Genomic DNA, 27,207 nt, shown 5'->3' with positions numbered 1-27,207 from the left:
TATGTTTTTCTTCCTACTATATGGTACAATTATTTTAGTGTTCAGCTTTGTGTCCTCTTCCATGAAAAACAGCACTTGAGTTTAAGCGGCAAGTCACTCTGTGTTGAATATTCACCTCAGATAACTTATACGTCTCTCTCCAAGGATTATGCCAGTAAACAGCTGGACCAGTTATCACCAATTCACTTACACCGTCTTAACCTGATTGGAACGCGGTCCTCTTCTGCATCTGTCAATAAACTCTGAAGAGTTGATATTTACTATTTCCTTTAATGCTTCAATTTGTACCAAGCTTAAACCTCTTTTCACAGAAAAATACAAGAGATACTTAAAGCTATTCTCTGAGGAAGGCTCTTGATATGCTAATTCCATGGAGCAATTTCATCTGAGATGGATTTTTGCATTAATGTAATTACCTGAAAATGCAGGTGACTCTGTTCAAGCTTACGGTCCTGATTTACATATCAAAGTCTAGATAGAAAAGTTATAATGTAACCATTGAAAACTTATCCATTAAAAAACTTGGGTTAAATTTAAGGAATTCTCAAGCTTTTCAAAACCAGATTTGAGTGACAATATTAAAGCAACACTATAAAACCAATTAACCTACTGATCAGTTATATATAAGGCAATAATATTTGAGTATTAATGAGATAATGCTGGGAAAATATTCTGAATAGTTTAGCACAATGAGAAGCAGGTGTTTCACAAATCTAAATTAAATGTGTCCAAGATATATTCAGATACAGTCTGTGAATTTTCCACGTACAGATTTGTAAAAAAGCTTCGCATGGATCAAGCATCTTCATGAGCACCTACCTGCACTGCAGAAACAGGGAAAAATAATAGTGTATAAAGAAAAATATAATTTTTCCAATACTTTTGAATTAAGAGGAAGTGCCTAGAAAGTATTCTCGCATAATGGTGAAACAGAGGTGAGAAAAACAAAAAAGTATTTCAGTACTTCGGAAAAATAATAGTACTCCTAAGAACATTTTATCTTTATTAGTTTAAACAGGCAGACGATGTCAAATGAGCTATGAAAATTTCAACCCCTGGACTACAGAGAAATCTCAAGGAAGCTTATGTTCAATTTTATGGACCTGTAAGAAAGTGTAAATCCACTAGAGAGGTCATGGGTCAGCCGACTACACTTATCCTTGCAGAAGGCATCTGCATATTAACCAAAAAGAAATAAAATAAACAAATAAAACAAAACCTCCCAACACTTGAATTTCACAAGACTTTACAAGTTTGTTATTTTCTAATAACGAACTCGATACGGAGACGCGTCTATCAGGATTTCGTAGGCACAGGTATCTGCCACATTTAAATGAGAAAAATGTCCCAGTAGAATTACTCCACACCTTCAGTACATGCTCAGGTTCTCCAAGTAGCCTTCCCCAAAACTCAAACCACATACCTGGCCTACTAGAAATGCTAGGCATAATTTTCTACTTTAGATCTACTTTACATATATACACTTTCTGCCAACCAAATCTATTCTCTCCTCTGCTGGGCAGGTGGAATTGTGGGGTTCTAACCACTCTTCCCGTATATATGCCATCACAGACAGAAGGTATCTTCAGTGTCCACCAGCGTCTACATCCCCGGGCTTTTTGCCCTGCTGGCATCAAAGGTCAGGAATGTAATTCATTTGCAAAGGAAATATCCTCGGATGAAAGGTACTTAGACGTGGTTTCACATGCATAAGAGCTGAAGGACAGATGAAAGATTAGCCTACTGTTGCTACGGCCCTTTGTTCTACTGGGTACGTAAAAGCATGTAAGGCCAGCCCTGTTACCTCTCCTAAGTTTAAGGAAACAGCCAGACAGGTGTTATTTCTAACCTGATTTCTTACTGGCCAAGAGAAAATTAAAAACTCTTCCTCTGGCATCACATTTAATAAAAAAAAAAAAAAAAATTAATCTGAATTTCCAGCAGTATAAGAAACACCAGTGGAAAGATCACATTGTTATCTTCAGTTCAGCACTAACACTTCCTTGAGAATCTCATAGAAATATATTAGGCAATATAAGTATCGATCTGCGTTTATTTTATTTTCAAGTCAAGGGCACTTGAAATTACCCTAGGTTATAAAAATCAACATTTCTGTTGTAAAGTGCAAAATTACATTTATGCTTATTCAAAAGAAGATAGTATGTCTTTCAACGCAAAGAAACATATACTTATTGTTCCAATTTTAAAATGTTTGTCATAGCTTTGCCAGTATTATTGTTTATATGGCCACTATAGAAATCAAGCTCCTCTTTGGCCTATCAACATTTTCTGTTTTCTAAGGATTTGAAATTCATGCCTTTCTTTAAACCATCTGTTGCTTATATACATCTATTATATCGTCTATTTTCTTTCTTAAAATCAGAAATCTTGACGGTATACAATCTTTCCAAGCCTCTAACACACTGGTTATTTCTCTGCACAAAACTTTTTAAAATACTATAGTTGTGTTCTCTTAGGGACTCGACCGAGTCTGTCAGAGCCTTGAACGGAAAGGCATTAGTAGACATATATACCATTTGAATAAAATCATTCTCAGATAGACATTTTAATTTACTAAATCAGCACAGGTTACTACAGATAATCAGAACAGAAAAGTAAATGACAAGAGATTTGTATCATGTAATCTTTGATTTTGATGACTTACTATCAAGCCACTGTTACTTTGCCTTCTCTCTCGCTCGTGAAGTTTTCTGTAGAAAATCCCTCCCGGGTTAAACTGAGTACTCCAAACAATCATGTCCCCTTGAAAATACGCATCCATTCCAGTTATCCTTGAATTATGTTCAATATGTGATATTTGCTGATGAACATCACTGTAGTTGAATGGATATGCAAAACCCAGGATGTCAGTGTCATTAGCAACATAGAGAACTTGATCTTCAGAGCCTAGGGATTATTACAATGAAACAAAAATAAGGTAAATGTCAACTAATGCAAAATCAGTGTTTTTACTCAAGTAGCTTTTTGGTGTTTGTCTGACACAATTTCTTACGTTAAAATTATTTTCTGATTGTTGAAGACTGCAAAAACACTCACTCGGGGCAATAAATGCAACTCTTCGTTCTCTGATACCAATATATATTACCTCAATGCGCTCCAAGCTGACACTGTGACACCTAAGACTGTATTTTAAGGCGTATGTAATATAAGAATTGGAACACTTTAAGCAGTATACAAAAATAGGGGCTATTATGCATTAAGCCCATATTTTTATTTTTATATAATTATATTTATATATTTATTTAAAATAATTTATATATTTATATTTTTAAGTTACATATTTTTACACGCGTGTTGTGCCTAAAGGGTCCCAAACGTATATATTACAGGAACACAAAGTTGCCAATAAGCATTATTTTAAATTTTTTAATTGGAAATTAGAAATGAAATGATCCTATCTTTACTGAAGGCAGTGAAGTTTTGAAATAGACTGCAACATGAGCAAACCGGGCCAAAGCTGCTACAGAACATGTGCAGTTGTGTCTTATATCTCCTCGTTTCAGACAGCGAACATTCATGGATACCTGTGAATGGGTGGTATTTACGGATACCTAGTTACCATCTTGTTCAGATGTTGTAAAGTACATTATTAATAACAAAATGCTGTCTGCTATCTATTCATTAAGTTTTGAGAAAATCTCAAATTTGACGGATACATTAGAATGCATTTGCAATATCTTAGTTTTCCAATTTATATCACATTTATCCATACAGAAGCAACTTATCATAATGTCTCTCCAAAACATTTGAGTATGAAATATCAAAACCCATTTGTTCCCTCGCTACTGCTAAACACAAGAAGAAAAAGGAGTTCCATTAAAGCAAGTATCAATGAGGGAAACATTAACTGTATTACAAGGGAAATGAAGCTTGTGAAAAATTCAGATGTAGGATAAGGACTTCCAGATTTTTACGTTAGAAGCCCTCAGAATTATGTCTGTGTCTCTATAATAACAAGCCACTCTCCTCAATTGGTAACCTTGTTTGTTCCCATGCCATAATCCGACTGCTTTTTCACTAATAGGCAACGATGCTAAATCCTGATAAGAGTCCACATTCCACATAGAGGAAATTACGAGTGACTCAATAACATGGTCCTCCCATGGTAAATTTGCTTCAAGAAAATATGAACGAAGCGTGCGAGAAACCTGACTATCACCATCTAACTACCCAGCATGGGGGTACCTATATTACTGACCGGTGTGCTACAAAGAAGGAAGAACTGGAATTAACGTGATCCAATCTGTTACGGTTCTAGGGTGTACGTCCACAGCATGTGCGTACTGGCCCTAATGTTCAGAGCAGGCACTGCTCACCATCGTGCACCAGGTACGGACAGAGAGGTACAAGGAGCCACACCTTGTGATGCCAACGCTTACTCTGCACTGAAGGCTCCAAGTGGAGATATTAGTCAAATTCACACCAAAATCTCACTAAATTGCAGGTGAGATGCTATGATCATACTTTCAGTTATTCAGATGCAGATCCATAAAGGTTATGTTAACTTCACTCAGGCGGATGGATTATTGCTTGTTTCATTTCTAAAATGATCTAAAAGTTACGTAATGCCCAGACCTCATTATTACCTCCATTTTGTGCAATACCCTGCCTTAGGAAAGACAGAAATAGCATCTAGGTGTCCATATCTCTTTATCTCCACTGGACCGAGATCGAGGCAGCTGATTTATGAGGAGTGTACTCTTAGGTGACTATACTCAGAAAAACTCCACTTAAATGACTTCTATAAGATTTCTCAACAAGACAAAGCAAAACATGTTAACTCCAAATACTACTTAATTTATTCCTAAAGTTCTAAAACATGTTTCTATGAAAGAGTTGATTCTTCCCTCACCCTTCTAAGGCATCCCCAGAATGCTCACAAGCTTGCTAATATATAATCTCTGTTTTTCTTATTTTTGTGTATCTTTCTGTAGATAGAGAAAGCTGGAGTTGGAAATGGACTTTCATATTAAGGATGTTCATTTACAGGGAAGTGATGAGGATTTACTGCTCTCCAAAATGAAAGGTAAATCTGAGTGGTTTTGAGAACTATTTCTGTGCACTATTCAAGAAATATTTATCTAAATATAAATCGTATATGCAACACATTAGTGCTACCGCCTATGTAGATGACAAATGATTTAGTACTGTCTCTCTATTTTGATTTTTATAGCCTTACCTTTTGCTATGCAACTGTTATTCCTCTCCTTATAATTTTTCTCACATGCACATTTGTATGACCCCTTAATATTATTGCAGTGTTGGGAGCAGGCACCGAATACCATACATTCATTGATATCTATGAAGAAAAGAATTGTAATTTATATACCTACAGTATAATAGAGTATTATTTAACATGTTCAGAAAAAACATGGAACAAAGCAAATGAATAAAAGGAACTCATAAGCATTGGCATATCTTGCAACAGTAAAAAGAAGCCTTCTGCAATTACCACTAATGTTATTTCCGCTGCAATCAATATATCTCAGAAAGATTTTTTTTTTTTTAACTTATTTCTTCATCCTTCCTATATCAACCTATTATCATTACAGCTTGAAATCAACTTTGAGAATGGAAATGTCTGTTACAATTATCTCCGACATACCTACAGTCAAAGCTACGTGATTATCCCCTCCTGGAAAAGCTCCTGCGTACACATTTTTCTTGAGAGCCAAACAATGAAGTTTTTTGTATGGAAGTATATATTCACTTTGAAAGTCCCACTGACGTCATCTCCACTTTTTCTGTAAGTTACTGCTCACCAGTAAGAAAATGAATTCACAACCCACTCTTTCTGATCAACTCTTTCATTATAACAACTATGTCTTTTTTTCTGACCACTGTGGCATCATACATATTAAAACTATATTTTCTAAGGAATTTTACTTTCAATCTGTTTATTTTCTTTTCAGTTTTGTTTTATGCATCTTCATTATTTTAAGCATCTCAAAATATTCTCGTGTACCAATTTAAACACCAATCCCAATTGCTTAGTTAAGTAATCTACTAAACCTTAAATCACCCATTTACCCCTTGAATTATAAAAATATTTATGGTTCGAGCTAAGCCTTTTGACATTCACCACCAAAGTTAATCTTTGATAACCTCTCCAGTTAAAAGGCACAAATCTACATCCTGTAAATCCTTTCAGTTTTTCTTGATTTCTTATTCCCATAAATATGAATGATTTTTTACTCTGCAGAAAAAAAGTATGTGATATGTATCTCCTTCTCCAGAACAGAAAACTGACAATGCCGCTGACTTTAAACACTTTACAGCAAGGGATGATGGAAGGATCTGTACCTTCACATTGTCTATTCCTCTTGTTTCTCTGAAATCCAGGTTTACACTGACACAGGAGGGATGTTTTTGTTTGATTACAGTATGCATCGTCTCCACAAGGATTCACATTATCTTCACACGTATATTCAGCAACACCTAAACATAAACAAAGTGTCTAAAAAACCGCGGATAGATTTGCTTAAACTGTTAAAAATGGGATCTAAAATAACAACAGCAAATAATAAATTTATCTTCCTGTTAAAAGAGTATCAGGTAAATTTTAAACAAATATATGACATTACAGTATTTACCTACATATGCATATAAATTGACAGTATTTGACTGAGATACTTCATTTCACATCAAGAATTTAATACTAAAATTTATCTTGTTGCAAGTATGACATAAAATACAATCGCCTTATACCTAAACTACTACAAAAACTCAAGAACTATTCTAAAAAACTACTATGACCTGAATTGATATAAAGTCTGCCTTCCCTATGGTATGTCAAATAGAATTAACTTTTTTTAACTAAAAAAAAATAACTTTAATTAGCTTCTGTGTCGTTGAGTAGATTTTGCATGGATGAAAGTCTCAGTTAATTATTTCTTTTCTGCTACAATCACGAAAACATATCTTGTCAGCCAGACTCACTTATTTTGCAGTCTTGCTCATCCGAACCATCTCCACAGTCATCAAACCAATCGCACTGCAGCTCCATTGGAATACATTTCTTATCGTTACAAGCAAACTCATCTTTTTTACATGGTCTTGCTTTATACGTGATTTTATCTATATAATTACAAATTAATAAGAGAAAAATAAATCAGCATTTAAGATTCTTAGATTATTTTAGACATAAACAAATTGGAATGACCATGAAGCATTACGCAGCTGGAAATTACTTCAAGCTTAATTTCTTTCAATTTCAAATTCTGATCTACTAACCTCCAGTTAAGCTTTACTGAAGGACAAGCAGATCTTTGTAACAAAGTTTGCCAAGTTGTTTTCTTTGATCTGAATGCCTTGAAAGGTAACATCACCTACCGCAGTGATCTTCATCCGAGTTATCACCACAGTCATCAACCTCATTGCAAATCTGCTCAGGTCGCAGACAAACCCTGTTGTTTCTACATCTGTACGGCCTTGTTGGAGGGCATGGAAACTTTACTGTATATATATATAAAAAAAAAAAAATAAATCAGCTATTACCAAGCTAGTATTCTTGAACCTTCTTTACTGTCTCCTTATCAAAGCAATAAGCAGGCATGGGAACGCAGCTGTACTTGACACATGAACGGTACTTGATTTTAACTTCTGGTACCTAATGGAATAACACGTCAACAATGTTTACAGTGCAAGTTCTTCATTTAGGGAATGAAATTATTTTGTGTGATAAGGGTAATTACACTTCTGTTGGAGACTCAGTAAATATGACAGAAATAAAACAAAGGAAGAAGGAAGTTTAATGATGATCAATATTTCAATGTGGAGGTAACCTTTTCTCATCTGTGCATTTCCTACAAAAAGATGAATTTCTCACAAATATCTTACCTGAAATTACATGAATAGCAATAACAACAAAAAACTATATACCACATTTCAAGCTAATCTTCTAAAAGTAACATAAAGAAAACTTAGACACATATGTCCTTGTATATTTATGTATGTTACATGTCATTTATTGCTTTACTACATGAAAAGCAATGAAAAATGTAACGTCTCACCACACATTTCAGCAACTTCATCAGAGTTATCTCCACAGTCATCCTCGCCATCACAAACCCAAAAATGTAGTTTGCAGAGGGAATTGTTGCACAAAAACTCATCAGCTCTACATATATTTCCCCCTGGGAAGATGAAAAGACGACAGAAAAAAACCCCAGGAAAACAGAAAGGTAAAAGAAAGAACATCAATTATTGATAAAACCAGTACAACCGCTTATCACAAAATATCTGCAGAGAATGACACCCATAGCATAAGTAAACTAACAAATCCCAAATGAAAGGGTAGGAGAGGCAGAGAAAATTCTCATTTAAAAATCTCTTCCTTGACCATACATTTCTTTTCATAACTTTTATCTAGGAATTCCCTATTTGGCCTGACTAGAACGGGCAGTCACCAAAGAAAGATGCTGCCAACTCACCAGCTAGGCACGTTCCCCTTGCCTTTAGCCAGGAGATGCTTAAACTGTCTCTCTGTCTGTAACTTCCATTGGTGATGCTGCCTGTCAGAAAAGACTTGGCTGGGTACATCAGTAATTTGTACTACCAGAGAACAGTACAAACCAGAAGACAGAATATGGTCATCAGAATACGACTTGTGAAAGGCCACTTTAGTCCAGGTTTGCTTACACGAATATCTGATCCTCCACCTATTCCTACTCCCACTCTGTGTGCCACACGTTGTGCTCAGAAGAGACAAAGTGACTGCAGTCCCTTAGCCATGAGGTGCCACCTTTTTCTTCTCCTGAGGAGTAAGAGGCTTGTCACATCCCTATCAACTATAAACTCTGTAATTAGGGAAGATCTAGCCATGTAGGCACAGAGTAGATAAGACTAGGTGACCTCTAACAGTCTCTTCCTTTTTGTAACTTCTGAAATTTCTCATTAGGATGTACTGAACACATACTGAACACAGAAGGCAGCACAAATAGATTCTTCCATGTAACTTCAGTATTGATTGAACTCTGAATCATCTAACCAAATGGAACAGAGGGGGACAGAAAATGTTTTAAGCTGGAGCACTCAAGCTTTAAAAACTGGTTCAAGTTGGATTCAGTTTTAGTACGTGTAGCAGTAAGAAGGCGTTTTATTTCAAAATTACGACTAAATTTTAGCATTACCAATCAACAAAGTTATGGAAACTTCTTGAAATGAATTTTCCATATAACGCATTTTTATGGCAACTGGATTCTCAGTTTCCTAAGAGGAGTAGAGTATAAAAGAAATAAAGCTGTGTATCTGCAGAGGAGGAAACATTGAAATTTTATATGGTAACGCCAAAACTCTCGCTGTTGCTTAGCTCAGTGCGTTACACCCATGATAATAGTTAGATCAGGCTCCAGTGGCTTTTTACTTATTCATTCAGTGCCCTGTTCACACCCCATTAAAATCAACAGAAGGCTTTCTTTCGCTATAAAGGGTTCAGAATGGCTTCAATTTTTTTTCCAGAAAATTAATTTGCATGAAATACCCACCGTGTAAGAAGTGGGGAACTCTCACACTATGTTACCAAATACAATTCACTCCCATTGCAAATATAACTTATGAACATTAACAGAAATAATCTTTACTATCATCCAAGGAAAAATATATAAAAATTCAAGTATTCTTCATGATTAAAAGACATGAATATAAATAATTGTGTGTGTAATCACAATAAAAGCATAATTCTAGTTGTACAATAAGATTGAAAAGAGCAATGTTTATAAATATGCACAGTGGGCTACACATAAATATTTAGGAGATTGTTTTAGAATGCTGTAGAATAAAACTCCATTTGTGTTTGCTGAATTTCCAAAGAGGAAAAAATTAGTTATCAGTGAGATAAACTGGCATTTGTTTCATGTGATTGCTCTGCCTGTCATAATTCCATTATAGAATAGATTTCTGTAACAGAAATCATAATTGTGACATGAATACAAAGTATTATAGCAATAACCAACTAGGCAAAAGACTTCTTATTGCATTATGAGCAATTTGCAGTTCACAGAAGCCCCATTATGCTAGCCAAAGAATAATGTGGGCTTCAGATAAAATAAGCGCGTTGCTACTTACACTTCATTGGTTTGTAAAGAGATACAGTCCAGATATTTTAAAAGCAGTTTTAAAATGGGCTAGAAGATTTTTAAAACTTTGTTATCTCTGTCTTCTTAAAACAACCCATTCTTCAACACTTCCAAATACGATGTTTTGATCTTTGCATACAAACATCTCTGGAACATTCTTCCCATTTTCTTCACTTTCTGGTCTCTCTTTCAAACTTAATCATTCCATATAAATTTTTTTTTTTTCCCCTAGTAGTAAGTGTTGCTAAATAGACTTATGGCAAAATAAGGAATTACTCCATAATTGCTTGCTTCATCTCTAATTACTTACAATTGTACTGCTTTATGCTTTTGAAGTTACACCCATGTCATGTGACTGTAGATGACACACAGAGAATTATTCACTTTAAAGAAAAGAAGAAAAATCTGGAAAAAACAGGAAGCTGACAAAATGCTCAGTAACATTTTGCTTTAAAAAAAAAAAGTCTTCAATTTGAGTTGAAATGTCTGTTTGTCACAATTTTGGAATTACTACACTTGCTAAGAATTTTGTGCAGAGTTACACTGCTGCTGCCTAGTAGCTGAAGCAAGGTCCAGTTAAAAAAAAAATAAAATCAGCAGCAACTATGAGAATTAGATCAACAGACATATTTCTCAAAAACATATTTAGAAGCTTAATCATAAGCATGGAAGTCTGAGCGTAGTGTTTAGCTTCATGAGAATCAATTTATGTGCATAGTTCTGCTCTCTGAGGAGAGTGAGAATTCAAAATGTGGTTTTATGGGTTCTGGTTAGTTGCAACATTTCATCTCCATGGAAATAAATAGAAAACTGGGGTCTTAAGATTACTTATTTAGCAATTTTTCATTATATTGCATGGCTTTGTAATTTATTGTTGCCTATAAAACCGTAAATTAACTGGACTTATTACTGATTTCTCCAATGGGACAGAATATGCTTCCAGTAATAACACAACCTTTTGGTCCTCGGGGAAGGAAAGACAAAGAAGGAACAATGAGCCGTGTTATAAACAATGTAAGTTTTGCTTCGTCCTGCAAATCGATTGTGAAACCGCTATATTGTCTTTGTCAAAAGAGGTCACAGAGCTTTCATTTCATCACTCAGAACGGGCAGGGTACCACTAACTTACAACATGTGTTAATACAAAAACCAACAAAGTGAGCCTTTTTAAAAGAAAAGCGTCTCTCGCCTTGGTCACAGTGTTCTTCATCGCTGCCATCCACACAGTCATGGATCCCATCACAAAGCCATCTAACAGGGATACAGTAGGCCTTATTTTTGCATCGAAACTGATCTTCTTTACATTCTGTTACACAATCCATCTGTGTGAACACAGATATCAACTCAGCATTAATGAATGAGCAAAACAACATCCTTAAATACAACCGTAACAGAATTTACCACCGCTGTTTTTTAATGCCCTAAGTATTTAATACAATAAAGTTGTGCCTGACAACGGAATGTGCAATTTAAATAGTTGCTAAAGTCCAAGTGAAATTGTAACCCCTCGTTACATATGTTCTGATATTACTTCTTTACATTGCTTAGTACTAGCAACGGAAACGATGGCTACATATACACCTCTGAAGTCAATTGCCCTACAAGAAACAACCCCGGACATAAGGCCAGTTAGCGCAAACTGGTTCATACCAGTCCATCAGGAACTGGTTCCACCAGTGAACCAGTCCACCAGGACTAGGAACCTCCAGACTGGATTGTCTTTACGTGCACTACGTACCATTCAGCTATGGCACTTTTCATACTCTAACTGCCACCTTTATGGCTCTAAAAATAACGACTATTTTTGGTCTTTTTTCTTGAAGTTTTTCACGAAGGTGGTAATTTCTAAAAAAGATATCAACAGTGCAACGTGTAGGAAGAGCATGGCATGAAGGCCCACAGAGGGCGAGATGCCTGCCAGGGTTGTGTTGGGTCAATCTAGAGGCCAGAGGGAGCCAAACGTGACACAAACTTGTCCACGCTGCCAGTACAAAGCAGTCCCCGAAGCAAACTCTCCCAGAACCACACTGAGGTTTTGACTTAGGGGAAACAAATGTGTCTGCTCCAAAAGGTGTCCACAGAGCAAACAAACATACTGCAGTGCAACTACCAGGGAACCAAAATCATGAGGCTGTTATCTGACAGTGTTCAATGGATGCAAAAAAACCCAAACCCCTCATTTGCCCTTTTAATTATGTTCAGATCTAAAACTGTTACCAAATTTCATGTCAGACAGCAGGGGGAAAAGAAAAAAAAAGGATATTTGTCAGCTACCTCATCAGATCCATCAGCACAGTCATACTCTCCATTACATTTCAAAGATGCCGAAATACAGCCTCCACTTGCACACACGTACTCACTTGAAGAGCAGGTTGGAGACGCTGGTTACAAACACATATTTTAGCATTGAGAAAAAGACAATTCACAGATAAGTTGCTTTACAATTTCATGTTTTCATCCGGTTAACATAGTGAGCAAACATGTATTTGTAGCTGACCAGAGCTTTTACAAACATTTGTAAACTACAATGAAATATTTGACAAAACTGAATTGTTGCATCCTAAGTGAACTGTATAACGATAGTGAAAGGATATCTGTGTTTTATCGCTAAGAATTTTTGTTTGCGTTTTCCTTGTGCTTGGTAACAATGGTAACTACACACATCCACATATTCATAGAATGAGTATATTAATAAAATCGGCTTCTTTAAAATGGGCTTAGGGTTTAGCTATAGTTATGTAAGTGCTTATAATTAAATAAGCTAAATTTATAAGAAACCATGGGTTTAGAAAATATATATCATTACAATTAAAATAAATACATATTAGTTTTATTTAAAATGTAGATGGGTATTTTTGTTGCATTGTAAATCAGGGGAGTTTTGTCATAGGCTTCTATCAGTTGCATTCATCTAGATGAAGCTTGCAAAAAATTTAGGAAAATTCCTGCAAAAATAAACAACGGCATTTTCCAAGGCAGTAAAAAAAGGGAATACAACAATAACAAAAAAAATAACAATTTGGTAGAAAAAACCTTTGCATAAGGACCTGTAAACTTTGAATGAACACCACAAAGCAACGTGGTGTTAGTAACACGCCAAGAATTACTGCTGTTTTCAGAGCAGGATTTTATACACTGAGTATACATTACCAAACTATATTTCAAAATAATTAAAGTACCATTCCCCCAACAAGCTTCATATTGCATAGCTGTACGTAAGTGGGATTTTCAAAACGCAAGTAGGAAGACGTAATGATACACATTCAAAAGTATTTCAAGCATTTCAGATTTCTTTGCGTTCCTCCCTACTTCTAGTGCCCAAGGAATTTCTGTTTGTTGATTTATTTTGTCCTTATTTCATTCTGATTTATCCCTCGCTTCGTTTTATTTCTCAGCATTATTTAAAACAATACCTGGTTCACAATTCTTCTCATCATCCCCAAGTTTGCAGTCTTCATGCCCATCACATTTCCATTTCGTCGATATGCACTGACCGTTGGAACACTGGAACTGATCTCTTGAACAGCCTGTTTCACAATACCTCTGGTACAATGAAAACAACATATATACGGGATCAAGAGTTTAATATAAACACTGGTGAACACAGAGCTGATCACAGAAGTTAAAGCCTACACTCCTCCACACTAGGAAATATAGTAATGCCTTGTGAAATAAAATGCATTTGTAGATATGATTCATGAAAGGTGGCTTGCACCCTCTAAGTAGGTGGGCAGCACCTGAGCAGGAAAGGAGAAGGGCCAAAGGGGACAGGAAAGAACAGAAAAGCAGCAAAGCATTATCCAGGGAGTTTCTGCTACACAGCAAACAGTCTACATTGTTTTCTCAAACAAACCCACAAGCCAAACCAAACCACTGCTATACGTAGAAGGAGTGGTTCCCCAACCAAGATAAACATTTCCAGGATGGGAAGAGGTCAAGATCATTGCTGGGGCAAAAAGATGTAGACTATTGTTAAACACGATTTGGTTTTATTTGCATGTTCTCTTTTTAAGATAACTATTTCAATACGTTTATTTTTAATTTAAAAAAGATATTTGCATATATGGGTTCATACGTAGAATTCCCATTGCTGCTTTTTAAAAATATTAATATATGGGAATCCATTCTCCAACAACGCAAAACTACTAATTTTCTAAAGTAATATTTTTCCTGGTAGAAGCCTACCTCATCTGAGCCGTCTGCGCAGTCATAGTCTCCATCACACCAGAATCTTGCTGAAACACAGTCTCCATTTGCACAAAGAAAGTCTTTCAAAGTGCATGTTTGAGGTTCTGAATAAAGAAGAGTAACAACCCTGGGTTTATTAGCATTTTCATATGATATTTTATACCTAAACCCCCCCAATCAATGAATGACTATACCAAAGTCAACACCACTCACTTGCAAACTATGAGGATTTTTCATTTCATAACATTTTATAATTAAATTTAATTTACGTATAGTAAAGCAGTAATAAGAATACTTTCATCTCAGTTCTGTCGAATGAAATGGCTAAGAGGTAAGGTTTGGAGTTTCGAGTAAAATCTGTTTTCCAGAAATTAAGGATGGGAGGAAGCATAACAATAATCCACTGACTTAAATACTGACAAAATTATCAGAGAGATTTAACAGAATGAGAATGCAGCAAGTTGCAAAAGCCAACGGACAGTATACTTTCATAAAAAACCACTACTGTCAATGTGTTAGAAAACACAGAAATGGGGAAAAAAAAAGTAAGGGTAAGGATGGAATTTTCAGGTAATTTAGGGAAACAGAAGGGAGATGTCAGATAAGAAGAATCTAAAGATCTTACAGATGGATAAGAAACAGTAAAGGCTGGAAGGTGAGTGGGATATTTTTGATAAATAGATATGTTATTCTACTCCCTGGGAAGAAACAAAACGCAGGGAGGTCTGAAGTCATTATGAAGGTGGACGCAAGAAAGGGGAAGAGTAGCCACAAAATTAATTCAAGGTACAGGCAAAGCAAACAGGAGAAGCAGGCTGCAGGGAGCGATGGAGTAATCCTGAGAAGGTGAGATCGGCTGTTTCAGCCTATTTACTTCACTGTCTTGCACAGCTCTGCGTTTTCGCTGCTGCTGCCACAAAAACACTGGCAAGGGGACCAGCGGGAAAGATTGCCCCAGCAGAATACTACCTGCTTTTCCTCCTGAAAACGAGGACCATTACAAAAGACATTGGAAAAAAATGAAGTTAATGTCTGGACTTTGGACCATTAGGTTAAGCAAAGATAGAGAAGTAATGGGGTTGAGGAGAATTTAAGCAAGTCTCTACGTGCAATTTAGACTTCGCCAGTCAGAGAGAGAGAGCTTTGGGGAAGCTGGAGTGAAAAAGCAAACACGCCTTATTTGTGGGATTATTTCCATCACAGTAAACACTGCATTATGTAAATAATGTAAAATCAAGAATAAGGATTAACTAGCAAGACCTTTTCAACTGAGAAACGGGAAAAGAGTTCAGGTAAATCAATGGAGGAAGGGTAAAAAAGAAAGAGGAGAGGCTGAGAGCAGACAGTGGCAAGGGACAGTAATGGCTTGGGCAATGCCAAAGGGTTCCATAGTTAGTTACGGCAGGTGGAAACACGAATGCTTTGGAAAAAAGTGATCGAGGAAAGCAAACACAAAATTTGAGGCTTCCAATTCAGAACAATGTTGCAAATACCAGCATGAGAATATAAAATATGTGAGCTGCACAGATCTAAGGTAAAGTTGAACTTAGTTTTTTTTCCTGGATTTATAAAAATAAAAATTTTTTTCAAGAAATGAACAGTTTTAAATAAGCCTTTCAGCTTCTTTTTTTTTTCTTCACTTCATAAAAAAAAAATTCAAAATGACTCCGTTTGAAAGTTTTTAAGAGAATTTTCATTTTTCAGGTAGGCACAATTTTAATTTTGAAGTTGCAGGAAAGTCATAATAAAAGCAGATCTCCAGCAATTGCATCAGTTCTCCACAAATGCTATATTTAAGCAAATCAAAGGTTAGCATTTATATGGATTCTTAGTTTATATACATACTACTTCTAATTTTCTTCATAGCAAAAGCTCATTGTATAAACATTAGTAAATCGCTGACATTTGATTGTTTCTGTTGTCAACAGGACAGCAGGAGGAAGGTCTAGATATGATAAACTATGTAAAGGAAATAATTTGTGGAAAAAGAAATTCACATGCAAATACACATTTGTCATGTTTCCATATCGATTTGCAAAATATAAGCAAATACATTTTCTATACTGCCAATGAATTATTTATAAACAGAGATTCGGTTCTGGAAAAATGTACACAATGAGCTAACTTCTCGATTCTCTGTTTGCAGGACGTATTTCTTGTGCTGCTGGAATATATCTCTCTGCGATTTACATATGAACACAAAAGAGCACTTTCCCATCAGTGCTCAGATTGTTAGTGAAAGGAATAAGTATTAATAGACTTCTGTCTAACCAATGAAGGACAGCATCGTTCAGCTTCTGCTTTATAAAAACTCTGAAACTCCTTCCTGAGAAAATAATTTTTGAATTATTAGAAAGTATTCTATTTGAAACACAGCACACAAGGTGATCTACTTCTTTCACATTTTTAAGACTGAAAATGATCTGTAGAGCCAACAGACATTTGTCATCAACTTAAATAGTAGCAAAAAAAGGATGTAATGAAAAACATTTAAAACAATTTTGTATTTGGGTTTAAATCTTGCATTTAATTACCACAGATATTATACTAAGTCATGAACTGAATAGATTTTTAGGAGACTGATTACTTATATACCAGTCAGAGGGATAAAACATAATTTTTTTCTTAAAGTAGGATACGAAATTGAAACTTATGGTGTTCTTTTACCTGGCTTTGTACAGATTAAATATATTTACTCCTTGTGAGAATTCTATGTCTTGCAATGGCTGTTACAAAGTCAACTTTGTATATTAGAAAAGGTTGAACTTGTACATAGAAAAACAAACAACAGCAATACAAACATGGGATAGAAGCACCTCAACCAAAATTAATTAGAAGCCTACGTTGACCTCTTGATTCATCCTGGCACTTGAAAGCAGATCACAAAGATTTAAAGGAATTACTTGTGCCACACTTTCTTGTGATGAATGAGCATTCATCGGATCTACTACTAGATGGTTGTGTTGGAGTTGAAACCTTTCAAGAAGCCAAGCCAGAGTATCCAGTATGATGCATCCACATAACATCAGCGAAACAGTATTATCAGGATGTTGTGGGTTAACCCCGGAGGGCAGCTAAGCCACACACAGCCACTCAGAAGGGTAAAGGTTCAAAAACTTGTGGGTTGAGACAAAGACAGTTTAATAGGAAAAGCAAATCTGTGCAGACAAGCAAAGTGAAATAATAATTCATTCACTACGTCCCATCAGCAGGAGCAACAACACAGCACTGAGAAGATTCTCTAGCAACCATAGTATTTCTACTCTGATTAAATTAATGTCTTTCTACAGCACTAGTATGTTTGCTTTGCTTCAATGTTTACAGTGTACTATTTTTTCTTTAATTACACTCAATAAAACGGTACTGATGTGTTCTTTTGAGCAAGAATAAGATAGCCATTCCTATGGAGACGTCCATTTTTGAAGTTCCCTGAAAGAGAAAATACTATTTTTGCCCTAAGAAATCCAAATAAACTCCAAAAGCAATTTCCCTCTCCAAAAAGATATTAAGAACTCTTAAAAAGATACAAAGAACTCTTCAGAAGAGTTAAAACTGCGTTCTACTTTGCTTAGTGCTCAGTATGGATCTATAACCTTCTTAATTACTCTTACTTATGGAGAAGGGTCCAAATGACACTTGGCAACCTTCATTTAGTTTAATATTTTAAAGAGTTCTTCCAAATTTGAACATATTCACTGGAAAACTGAGCTGCCACTCAATGGTATTTACAGCAAGCATTGAGATCCCATTAGTACTGCTCTCTCCAAAATAAACTCTGCTTCCCATGAGGCCTTGCCTAGATGCCCATCAACATGACTCCTTCACCTCTGCTGTCAGCTGCTCCTAGCAGACTGCTTCTGACACAAAGCCATGGGAGAAAAATGTAATTTCCTCCAATAACTTTCAAATAATAGATTTACATTCAGCTATATAAACGTTAGAGAAGAAGCGAAAGTAAAGAAATAAGCTAGGAAGGACGGTTCCCACTACAGATTGTAAAACAAATATAGTTAAACAGCAATAGACAGCAAGACAAATACAGTTAAAGAACAAATACATAATGGGCACAACTATTTGCATTACACCACTAATACTTTTTCACACCCATATGTGATAGTTTTAAAGAAGCACTCTGGTTCTCTAATGATAACTTCACCAGGATGCTGTGTGAGCATGTGAAGAAACTACAGAGAGAAATTTGAATACCTGAGCTGAATTTCTATAATTGAATGAATTCATTCTGCATTCTTGAGAAACAACAACTTTTCTGATGTAGTTGCCTGACAAGCCATTTTGTAAATTCCTGTATGCTATGAGCAACTTATTATAATGTGCAATGTAATATATATTGCCAATTGTTTTGAAGTTCTAATGTCATATGTATTTGTTTCATTATTCTATAAGGGGCTTGACAGCATATAAAGAATTTTATACTTCTATTTCAAACAGCTGAACAATATTATATATTTTCCTAATGCATCCAGGATTTTTAATTTTACAACTGTGTCAGCTTACTGTACTTAATTTAAGCAGCAGAATAAGGGAGTCAACAGTTAGAAGTGAGGTATGCATTTGACAAGCAAATGAAATGGAAAAAAACTAATACAAACTACAGTTCACCCGTCTGGCCTTCAGTTGGCTGCACTGGCTGTGTCTGGGTACTCTCAACTCACTTCATTGTTAACAAATGTTTATTGCTTTATCACTGAGAAGTTTTTATGATTCTTATCTAGAAATAAGAAACGCGATATGTAACTTATTGACCAAGGTAATCTAATTGTAATATTTATTTTGCATTAATCAGATTATTGAGCAGTCATAGGTCAGGCACTCCTGCATAGCTGATACAGAACTACAGCTCCTTATAACAATGAATAAAATTGGAGAATTTCAGCAAGGGACATGTTCAATCCTGGCCAACTGATTTTCAATGGATCAGATGGCATTGTATAATACACGTGCAGTTTATTAAAACTGAAAAGTCTTCTCTTGCATGTTGCTAAATTGACTCCACTCCTTATAACACGTACTTAGTAAAAGTTACTTACTACAGTTTTCTTCATCAGAATTATCACCACAGTCATTTTGGCTGTCACATCTCCAATGATCCGGAATACAGTTGTTGTTTTTGCACTGGAATTCATGAGGGCCACAAGTTTTTTTATCTGTAATTAAGATGAATATCATTTACATCACCGCGGACAAAAAGTCAAAATAGGAAAGACTGCTGCTAAACAGTTACATGAAAATATTGCTAGATACATTTAAGGAGCAACCATAATACTTGAAATACTACTTTGGGAAATAATTTCTCATACCACATTCTTTCAGATTCTATTTAGTCATCCATACCAAAAGAAATATGCTCATAAAGTTGATGATAAAATTAAAATATGGACTGTATACACTGTCATTTAAAGTAAAAAAAATTAAGTTCAGAAGTGATCACAAATTAGTTTGAAGAGAGGGTATTGACGTACGGAACCGCAACAGCTGCACTGGCTTTTCCTTGAATTTATCTGTAAGATTGCTTTACAAAAGATCAGATCGCAGTAAACCACAAGAGTATTTATTTGAAAATGTACAAAACATACATTTCTCTAAAGTTATGTTTGCGTATCATAATTTAAGACTAATCATAGCTGACAGAAAACTGCATTTTGATTTACTTTTTCATCTTCTGATGTCTTGGATTGGAAGTCTACTTACACAAAGTAAAACATTATGAAGCAGATAATGCTAAGCTGAGATTAATTTTCTTTGTGCAGTAAACTTTCAATGAGCCTCCCTGTTTACAGAGTAGCATCGTAGGCAAAGCCTCTTGGAGATGCATGAACATCCTGAACTCCTCCAGCAGGAAGGAGCTGCCTCTGTGTTTTATTTATATTTTTTTATTTCTCGAGTAATTCTTTCAGGTTCTAAGGACTGAGATGAAATGAATTAAATTAAGAAGTCATCAGTGATGTTTTCTTCGAAAAAAAGAAAAAAAGTTTGATTTGTAAAAGCCTCAATGACATATTTAAAATTACATGTCACTGTGAGGGTATTTCAATAGAAATTTTTTTTAATTTCCATTAGGCTATTTCATAGCGTGTCAGTTCAGACTTCATATTGCTATCACAACAACTCGATGAGTTCTAATAACTGACGGAATGAAGGAAGACTGAAACACTAACTTAAATCATCCTGCTTTCTCTGCCTGTGAAATGGAAAGGAACACAAATTAGACGTATTAGATTTGATGCTACGGCCCGAACTGCTGCTTTGCGTGCTTTGTTTTAGGTGTGATTCTGAACCTAGAGTGGTAAATCACAACTACGTTTGAATACCAAGAAGGTGGAGGTAAACGGCATTGCAGCTCAGTTCTGTACACTCAAAAATTTGGTAATTACAGTACTTCCTTTGGCATTTATTCCTTATTCTCTGCCAATATTGTGATTGTGAGTAGTTTTCTCCCAAAATACTTTTTCCTATGACGTTTCTCAAGATGACAGCCTATGACATTTCAATCATGACATTTCCAATGCTTCCACTGGCAAGCACTTAAAAAATATTTAACATTACAAAGCATAAAATACCCTCCTCCACCTTAAATTAAGACAGTATTGTATTTTGTTTCTGTAGCTTGGCAAAAGATAGTTTCAATCCAGAAATCCATCCTATATTTATTAAAATACTTCTAGTAAAGTCTACACTTTCCCATTAACATACCTGAATGAGTCCTAAAGACTAATGACAGATTATATTCTATTTATCCTTCCACATTCAATAGCAATACCAAGATCTAAGCAGTAATACACAGAAGCCAGAGATGACATCCCTTCATTTCAGCTGCCTGCTAGGATGAAGAGAACATGCAATATATATTTTCTTAGTCTTCAGAAAGAATTATCCAATTCTCAAGAATGCCAGATCTATTTTCTAGCACTGCCTCTTTACACTTGTGAAGAAAGGCAAGATATTTTTTTTTAAATTTATCCATGTGTAGTCTAACCTTGTGATTACCACTTGAATATTAATCTTTCTCTTCTTACTCTATTTTTACCAAAATCAGAAAAAAAAATCATTGTTTCATTACACAAAATCTTTTGCATGTTTGTAAGGCTCGCTCTTCTTCACTTCACAAATCTGAAATCTTTATTTTTCTTTTGGGTTACTCTGATCTCTCATAGCAGCTTACACTTGACAATGTCTTACAAACCAGATCTGCTTGTCTTGTATTTCCTTCTTCACGGTAATGAGAGTTGAAGAAAACACGAGGATACTATAACTCAGATATAACAGAGGAAGATTTGGGGAAGTTGTGTAACAAATATCCGACCTTTGAGAAAGACTGATTTACTCAACTCAAAGGAAATAGTGCAAGACCTTATTTTTTGAATCATTGAACCCTGAAAACCGCACACGGACCCGCACCCATGTTGTCATTGCTGTCTTCAACCCTAAATCGCTTTCCATTTTTGTTAAAATGAGACCACCTTAAAATGTGAAAGTTCAGAGAGGAACAGAACACAGACAAAGAAGTAAGTACTGATAACTCAATATTTCTCTCTTCAAATTATTATCACGAGATTCACTGGTCTACTGTAACAGGCAAAGGGCCCTTTTCAGATATTTGTGTGGCTGCCCGAGAAAGCTGCGGGTGTGCTGGGGTTCGCCTTTTGCGCACACTGAACTACGATTATATTTTAGAGGTCATTCTAAAAGAGCATGAAGAAAATAGGATGAAAGCTTAAATGGAAAACAAACCAAAGCCCAAAACATTACCTATGCACCCTTAAAGTATTATTCAAATATCGATCTCTATGAAGTAAAACATTATTTTACCACTACTTTCACTACCTTGTCGTTTGGGGATTTTAATTCCATATACATGCATGTTTGTGTGCTTGTGTGTGCATGCCTGAGAGGAATAAAATCCAAAATGAAAAGAAACTCGCTTTTGATCGAGAATCAGCTAGCTGTTCTGGAGCTTGGCAGCCTGTCACTGATGCCGGATACAGCAAATTATTAGCCTGTTGAAGGAAGTTTAAGTTTATATAATGCATCCTTCAAATATCTCAAGGAACATATTCTTCATCATCAGAAAAAAACGCCCCACTTTGACTAGGCTAAAAATAACATTAATATTAAAAAAGTGAGGAAGCAGAAAGCAGTCATACTACTGTTGACACATTATGCTAATAAAGACCTGAAATACATATAACCTTTAAAGCAGATTATAATAACTTTCCAAGACCGCACACAGCTTTCTTCAGATTCTAACTCAAACAGGGCCTTTTATTAAACTTGTGAGCAAGGATTACCATAATCTAAAGGCTTTTTTTAATTGCCCGAACAGAAAGCATGAATTAACTCTACCCACTGTTCTTGGATAAACACCGTACACTCGTTAACAAGCACACATTTCCTAATTCCACTTCAATTGTCCGAGTCTGAAAGTAACCACAGAAGACTGAACACATTCAGTCTACTTCTAACAAATTTACTCAATATAATATCTCCAATAACACACAGTGGCAAATGTTGACTATGCAAAATATATGACTATGGAGCACTTAAGGAAAAAAGAGATTATCCTTTATACAAGTTTTGCATTGTAAGCATTTTAGAAATGAACCATAAACGATAACAAGTCAGCATTAGCACCAATACTGGCAGATCTTTATTATACTCAGCTTGCAGCTTTATAATTTAATTCTATCAGATTTTGTTCATAAAAATAACCATCTTTAAATTAAAAAAAAAAACACAACCAATGCAGAAGACCAAACCATGTTCAAGCTACTGCTATAATAAGGTCATTTAAACATAATTCAAATGCTAAAATTACAGAAAACTTTAAAATGTGATTAAACCCTGTTCTTGTCAAGGCTTAGCTGTTCTATGAGTGTACGTAACTGCGAGTGGCACACAGATTGGGAATACAGATAAATTGTTCTGTCTCCTCCAACACAAAAACTAAGACCATTATATGCAGCTAACATTTAAAATAAAAATGGAGGTGGTTTTTCAGAGAGGTGGGTAATTAAGCTGCAGAACTCCTTGTTACAGCCTGTTGTGAAAGCTTTACAAAGGTTAAAGGAGAGTGAAACCCATCGAGGGTTATTGCATACAGAGACATATTTGACTCACAAGATCTCTGATTCTCAAAAACTGTTAGAGGCTGGAAGAGTTTCCCAGGGAAGTTTCATTCCGGGCCTGCTTTGCTCACGTATTCTTCCCTAGGTACTAGCTTTCAGTCACTGCCAGAGACAGAATAAAAAGCAAGTGTTGTCTTAGACACGCACCAGCATAATCAGTTGTATATATTGTGCCTGAAAATACCTATTTGATTTGGGACTGCCTGCATTGCACCTCTATATGATTTAATTGTTTGAGTAATTTGGACTTTATTCTTTCTATTGGCTAAAATGACAAATCACAACGAAGTACCTATTATAAATACGTGTTTTTCTGTTCAGAGTTGTTTTGGTTTTTTTTTATCCTCTTTGCTTTTAAACTTTGTGTCTTGAAGATATTATTAGACTAATTTTTTTAAGACCCTTTGTTCCATATCAGTAGGGCTTGTATGGGTTACTCAAAATATGAATCCACAGTTTAGAAGCTTGGAATGCTGTCAAAATTGGAGGGAAACGACGGGTTGGAGATCAAGGTGATGGGGGACAGTGCAGGATAAAACTCCCATGATGTGGATCGGAAGGTGAACGGTGCCGCCGTAATTCCAGAATAGCTTAGAACAGGATATCAAGAGACTCTATTGACACAGGTCTCCTTTTATAGCCTTGCATTCACTGCTTCTTCAACCCAAATGCTTTTTGGACTGTAACTTCTCTCCACTTGATATGATTAATTAGTTTCCCCTTCTTGACAATTCAAAGGATCGTCTTGCATTGTCAGTGTTGAGGAAGAGTTCAACTTCCTAGACATATTTCTGCACTTGGTGATTGCAGTGGTTGAATTGACATCCATGATTTTCCAACAATACCGATCCACTTATTCTGACTTTGATTATCTGTAAGTCATTTCCCGGGTGGAATACTGCATTTATGATTTTCTTTCAGAGCTGACTCAATACTTTCCAACAATGCAAGTAATGACTGATAACAGCTTCTACTACTATTGTGTGATCTTTTCCAAGTGATGATGAATAGCAGGCGTATACAATACCACATATAGACCAATGTGAAAACTGCTTATATATTTTCAACTTTCTATGAGTATTGTCTTAATAAAACCATTTTAAATGTTTCTGCAGAAATATAAACAATGAATTGATTATATATGACAGAACAGATATATATATATCTGTTCTGTCAATGAGAAACATCCTAAAAGCTATAGAGTTATAGTTGTGATCTGACAATAAATCTTCAAAAAAGCAATGAAATAAATTCTTGGATTCAAACCTACTACTTAGATTCTAAAAAATCTGCCTCAGTGGGGAAGAACACTGTGGATACTGTATAAAATCTAACAGAAATTAGGGCTTGGTTTATTCTATCCTTGATAGAGTATCTGCCTCCTCAAACTATGAGGTTTAAGTACAGAAGTCTCATAAGTATCAGGGGTTCTTGGAGGAGTCCTGTGGGGATGCAAAGTTTGCGGAGTGGTGGGTTAGGGCACATAACTCCCTGGACCTCAGAGGGATACGCAAAGTTGGTCACATCAAGTTGGATTCTGCTCTGGACCCTTCTGCACAGCCAGCCTTAACTAACACAATTTGCAAATTATTACTTTTTTCACTATTTATTAACTACAGCAGCATCAAAGTATGCAGAATAAATTGACAGCAATGGGATGATACCATGAGAAAAATCAAGAACGTCACTATATTCAAAATGAGATACTAATTTACAGCTTCTACCAATAGAGCAGTAGTATAACATGAAGATTATAGACTACCCGTACGAAGATGACCATTCAACACGAACTGTATGAGCCAGATACAGCTATCATATCAGCAAGGTATTACTGTACATTGAAAGAGGACATATTATAAGTGGGATGATTATTTCCTTTTGCTACTTTTTTCAAAATGTCAAGCTACAGTAATATATTCAACCCCACTGCCGTACTCACCGCAGTTGGCTTCATCTGATCCATCAGCACAATCTGGGTCTTCATCACATACCCACAGTTTAGAAATGCAGTGTTTTGTTGTTTTGCACTGGAAATGGTCTGGAGAACAGCTGTTTTCAGCTTTAAATGAAAGGATTCCAAATTAAAACTAGAAATTTCTGCTAATATTAAAAATATTCATTTTAAAGAAAAAAATCAGAAACTGGATATCTCTAGCATAACTTATGAAACATCTGGAAGAAAACAGCATTCAGGTTTATATTGTTTATAATTTTGTCTTCTTTTTATATATTATTTTATGTATACCAGTAAGGTCAAACAAATCTCACAAGCAAAGTGCCTATTCCGTCTATAACAACAAATAGGCTTAACATTGATATAATCAAACCGCTTCAAGTAAAAAGCAGTGAGATGGTTTTTTTTCTAACTTCCTAAAACACCACTTATCAATTCTGAAAGTCAGTTAGTTTGAAGGACTGAGGCAGCTCTCAATGCTTTGATTGAAAAGGCAATTAAAAGTATGTACAATTTTGGTGAAATTCTGGGCTCTCTGTGAAAAGAGGCCATGGGTAAGTGCTGAGAAAAGTTTGAAAATTATTTAGTTTTATCAGTTTAGCGGAACAATTTTTTGAATGAATCCTACAGCAAAAGAAAGATGCAGCTAACCTTCAGCCTGTTCTTTCAGGATGCTTTAAGTTCAAGCTTAACTGGTTTAACCTCAGAACAGCCATTTGACAACAAAAAAGATCCTCAGTGCACTCACGTGATTCTCATCGACTCCCTCGCAAACATATATGCCAGATCTTACTATTTCTTAAACTGTTATAACTGAGAGTAAATAGGCAAGATGAATAAAGGACATACATCTGGACTAGACTGCGAGCAAGCTATTTGTGGTCAGACACATAAGGATTTCTTCAGAGATAAGCATAAGTACAAGAACCTCCACATTGTTCTACACTGAATTGAACGTAGGTGGAAAACATTCGGACCTATTTTTTTTATTATGGTTTCCCACATGAATGTTTGTCTCACTTTTACCTCGTGAACTCCATAATGTTTTTCCTGTTGAAAAGCAATTTGCTCCTTGATATGATCATTCTTGTTTCTTGGGTTTGGCAAGATGAAAAATGTTAGGTTTGTTAAAAGTTAGTGTATTATTTCTTTTATTGTCATATTTCCATACATAAATTTACAGTGCTGGAATGAAAAAGCATTTAGACTTGGCTATGCTGCTAACTCTACTTATAAAAAATAACAGTGATTCTCAGCTAGGACACCTCACCAGGGGATTTCAAAGTGCTTTACAAGGAAGACCAGCATAATTACCTCCATTTTACATATGGAAAGCCTTAAGTACAAAATGTGACTTTTTCAAGGTCACTTGAAATATAAAATGTAACAGTGGTAGAGCTGAAAAAGGTCTGTATCTTACGAATCCCTGTCCAGTGAAATTAGAATGAAATAGATAATCTCATCTGTTTTCTGCCTTGTGACAGGAGCCCAAGTCATACGAGCTTCGTGGTACGCCTACGTAAAACCCACCCTTTTTGTAATCTCCCCAAAGGCAACTGAAGAGTTTTCAGAAGCGACAAGCAAGGTTTTATTAAAATATAAGCTAGAACACTTAACTTTCTTAGAAGCTAATAAAGTCTAGGCAAAACAGAACAGACATAAAAAATGTATATAATTAACCTCCCCCACTCCCCACTGTGTCTTTGCAGGTGGGTTGATGGCTGAATTTCAGACAATCCAAAAGCTTGCTTTATGTCACAGCCGACTGTCTCCTCACTAATCCCTAGGAAGTTTCGACTCCATCACCGCTGATCCCGACCCTATT

At 35.6% G+C, this 27,207-nt stretch overlaps 1 protein-coding gene across 1 annotated transcript in view; it reads right to left on the bottom strand.

The window, feature by feature from the left end:
* LRP1B (LDL receptor related protein 1B) overlaps positions 1 to 27,207 on the bottom strand; it is a 744,151-nt gene that overhangs the window by 60,961 nt on the left and 655,983 nt on the right. The window contains exons 66-77 of the mRNA XM_063341107.1: positions 25,368 to 25,487; positions 19,334 to 19,450; positions 14,283 to 14,389; positions 13,511 to 13,640; positions 12,372 to 12,478; positions 11,287 to 11,419; positions 8,034 to 8,156; positions 7,354 to 7,476; positions 6,961 to 7,098; positions 6,325 to 6,459; positions 5,201 to 5,320; positions 2,666 to 2,907 (exon numbers count right to left, since the gene is read on the bottom strand). Of these exons, the coding sequence (XP_063197177.1) occupies positions 2,666 to 2,907; positions 5,201 to 5,320; positions 6,325 to 6,459; positions 6,961 to 7,098; positions 7,354 to 7,476; positions 8,034 to 8,156; positions 11,287 to 11,419; positions 12,372 to 12,478; positions 13,511 to 13,640; positions 14,283 to 14,389; positions 19,334 to 19,450; positions 25,368 to 25,487 (1,595 nt within the window). The remainder of the gene's footprint in view (positions 1 to 2,665; positions 2,908 to 5,200; positions 5,321 to 6,324; positions 6,460 to 6,960; positions 7,099 to 7,353; positions 7,477 to 8,033; positions 8,157 to 11,286; positions 11,420 to 12,371; positions 12,479 to 13,510; positions 13,641 to 14,282; positions 14,390 to 19,333; positions 19,451 to 25,367; positions 25,488 to 27,207) is intronic.

Source organism: Chroicocephalus ridibundus, chromosome 7 (assembly GCF_963924245.1).
Source record: "Chroicocephalus ridibundus chromosome 7, bChrRid1.1, whole genome shotgun sequence".
NCBI lineage: Eukaryota > Metazoa > Chordata > Aves > Charadriiformes > Laridae > Chroicocephalus > Chroicocephalus ridibundus.
Note: the sequence above shows the minus strand (reverse complement) of the source record. Positions and strands in the feature narration are given on the sequence as shown.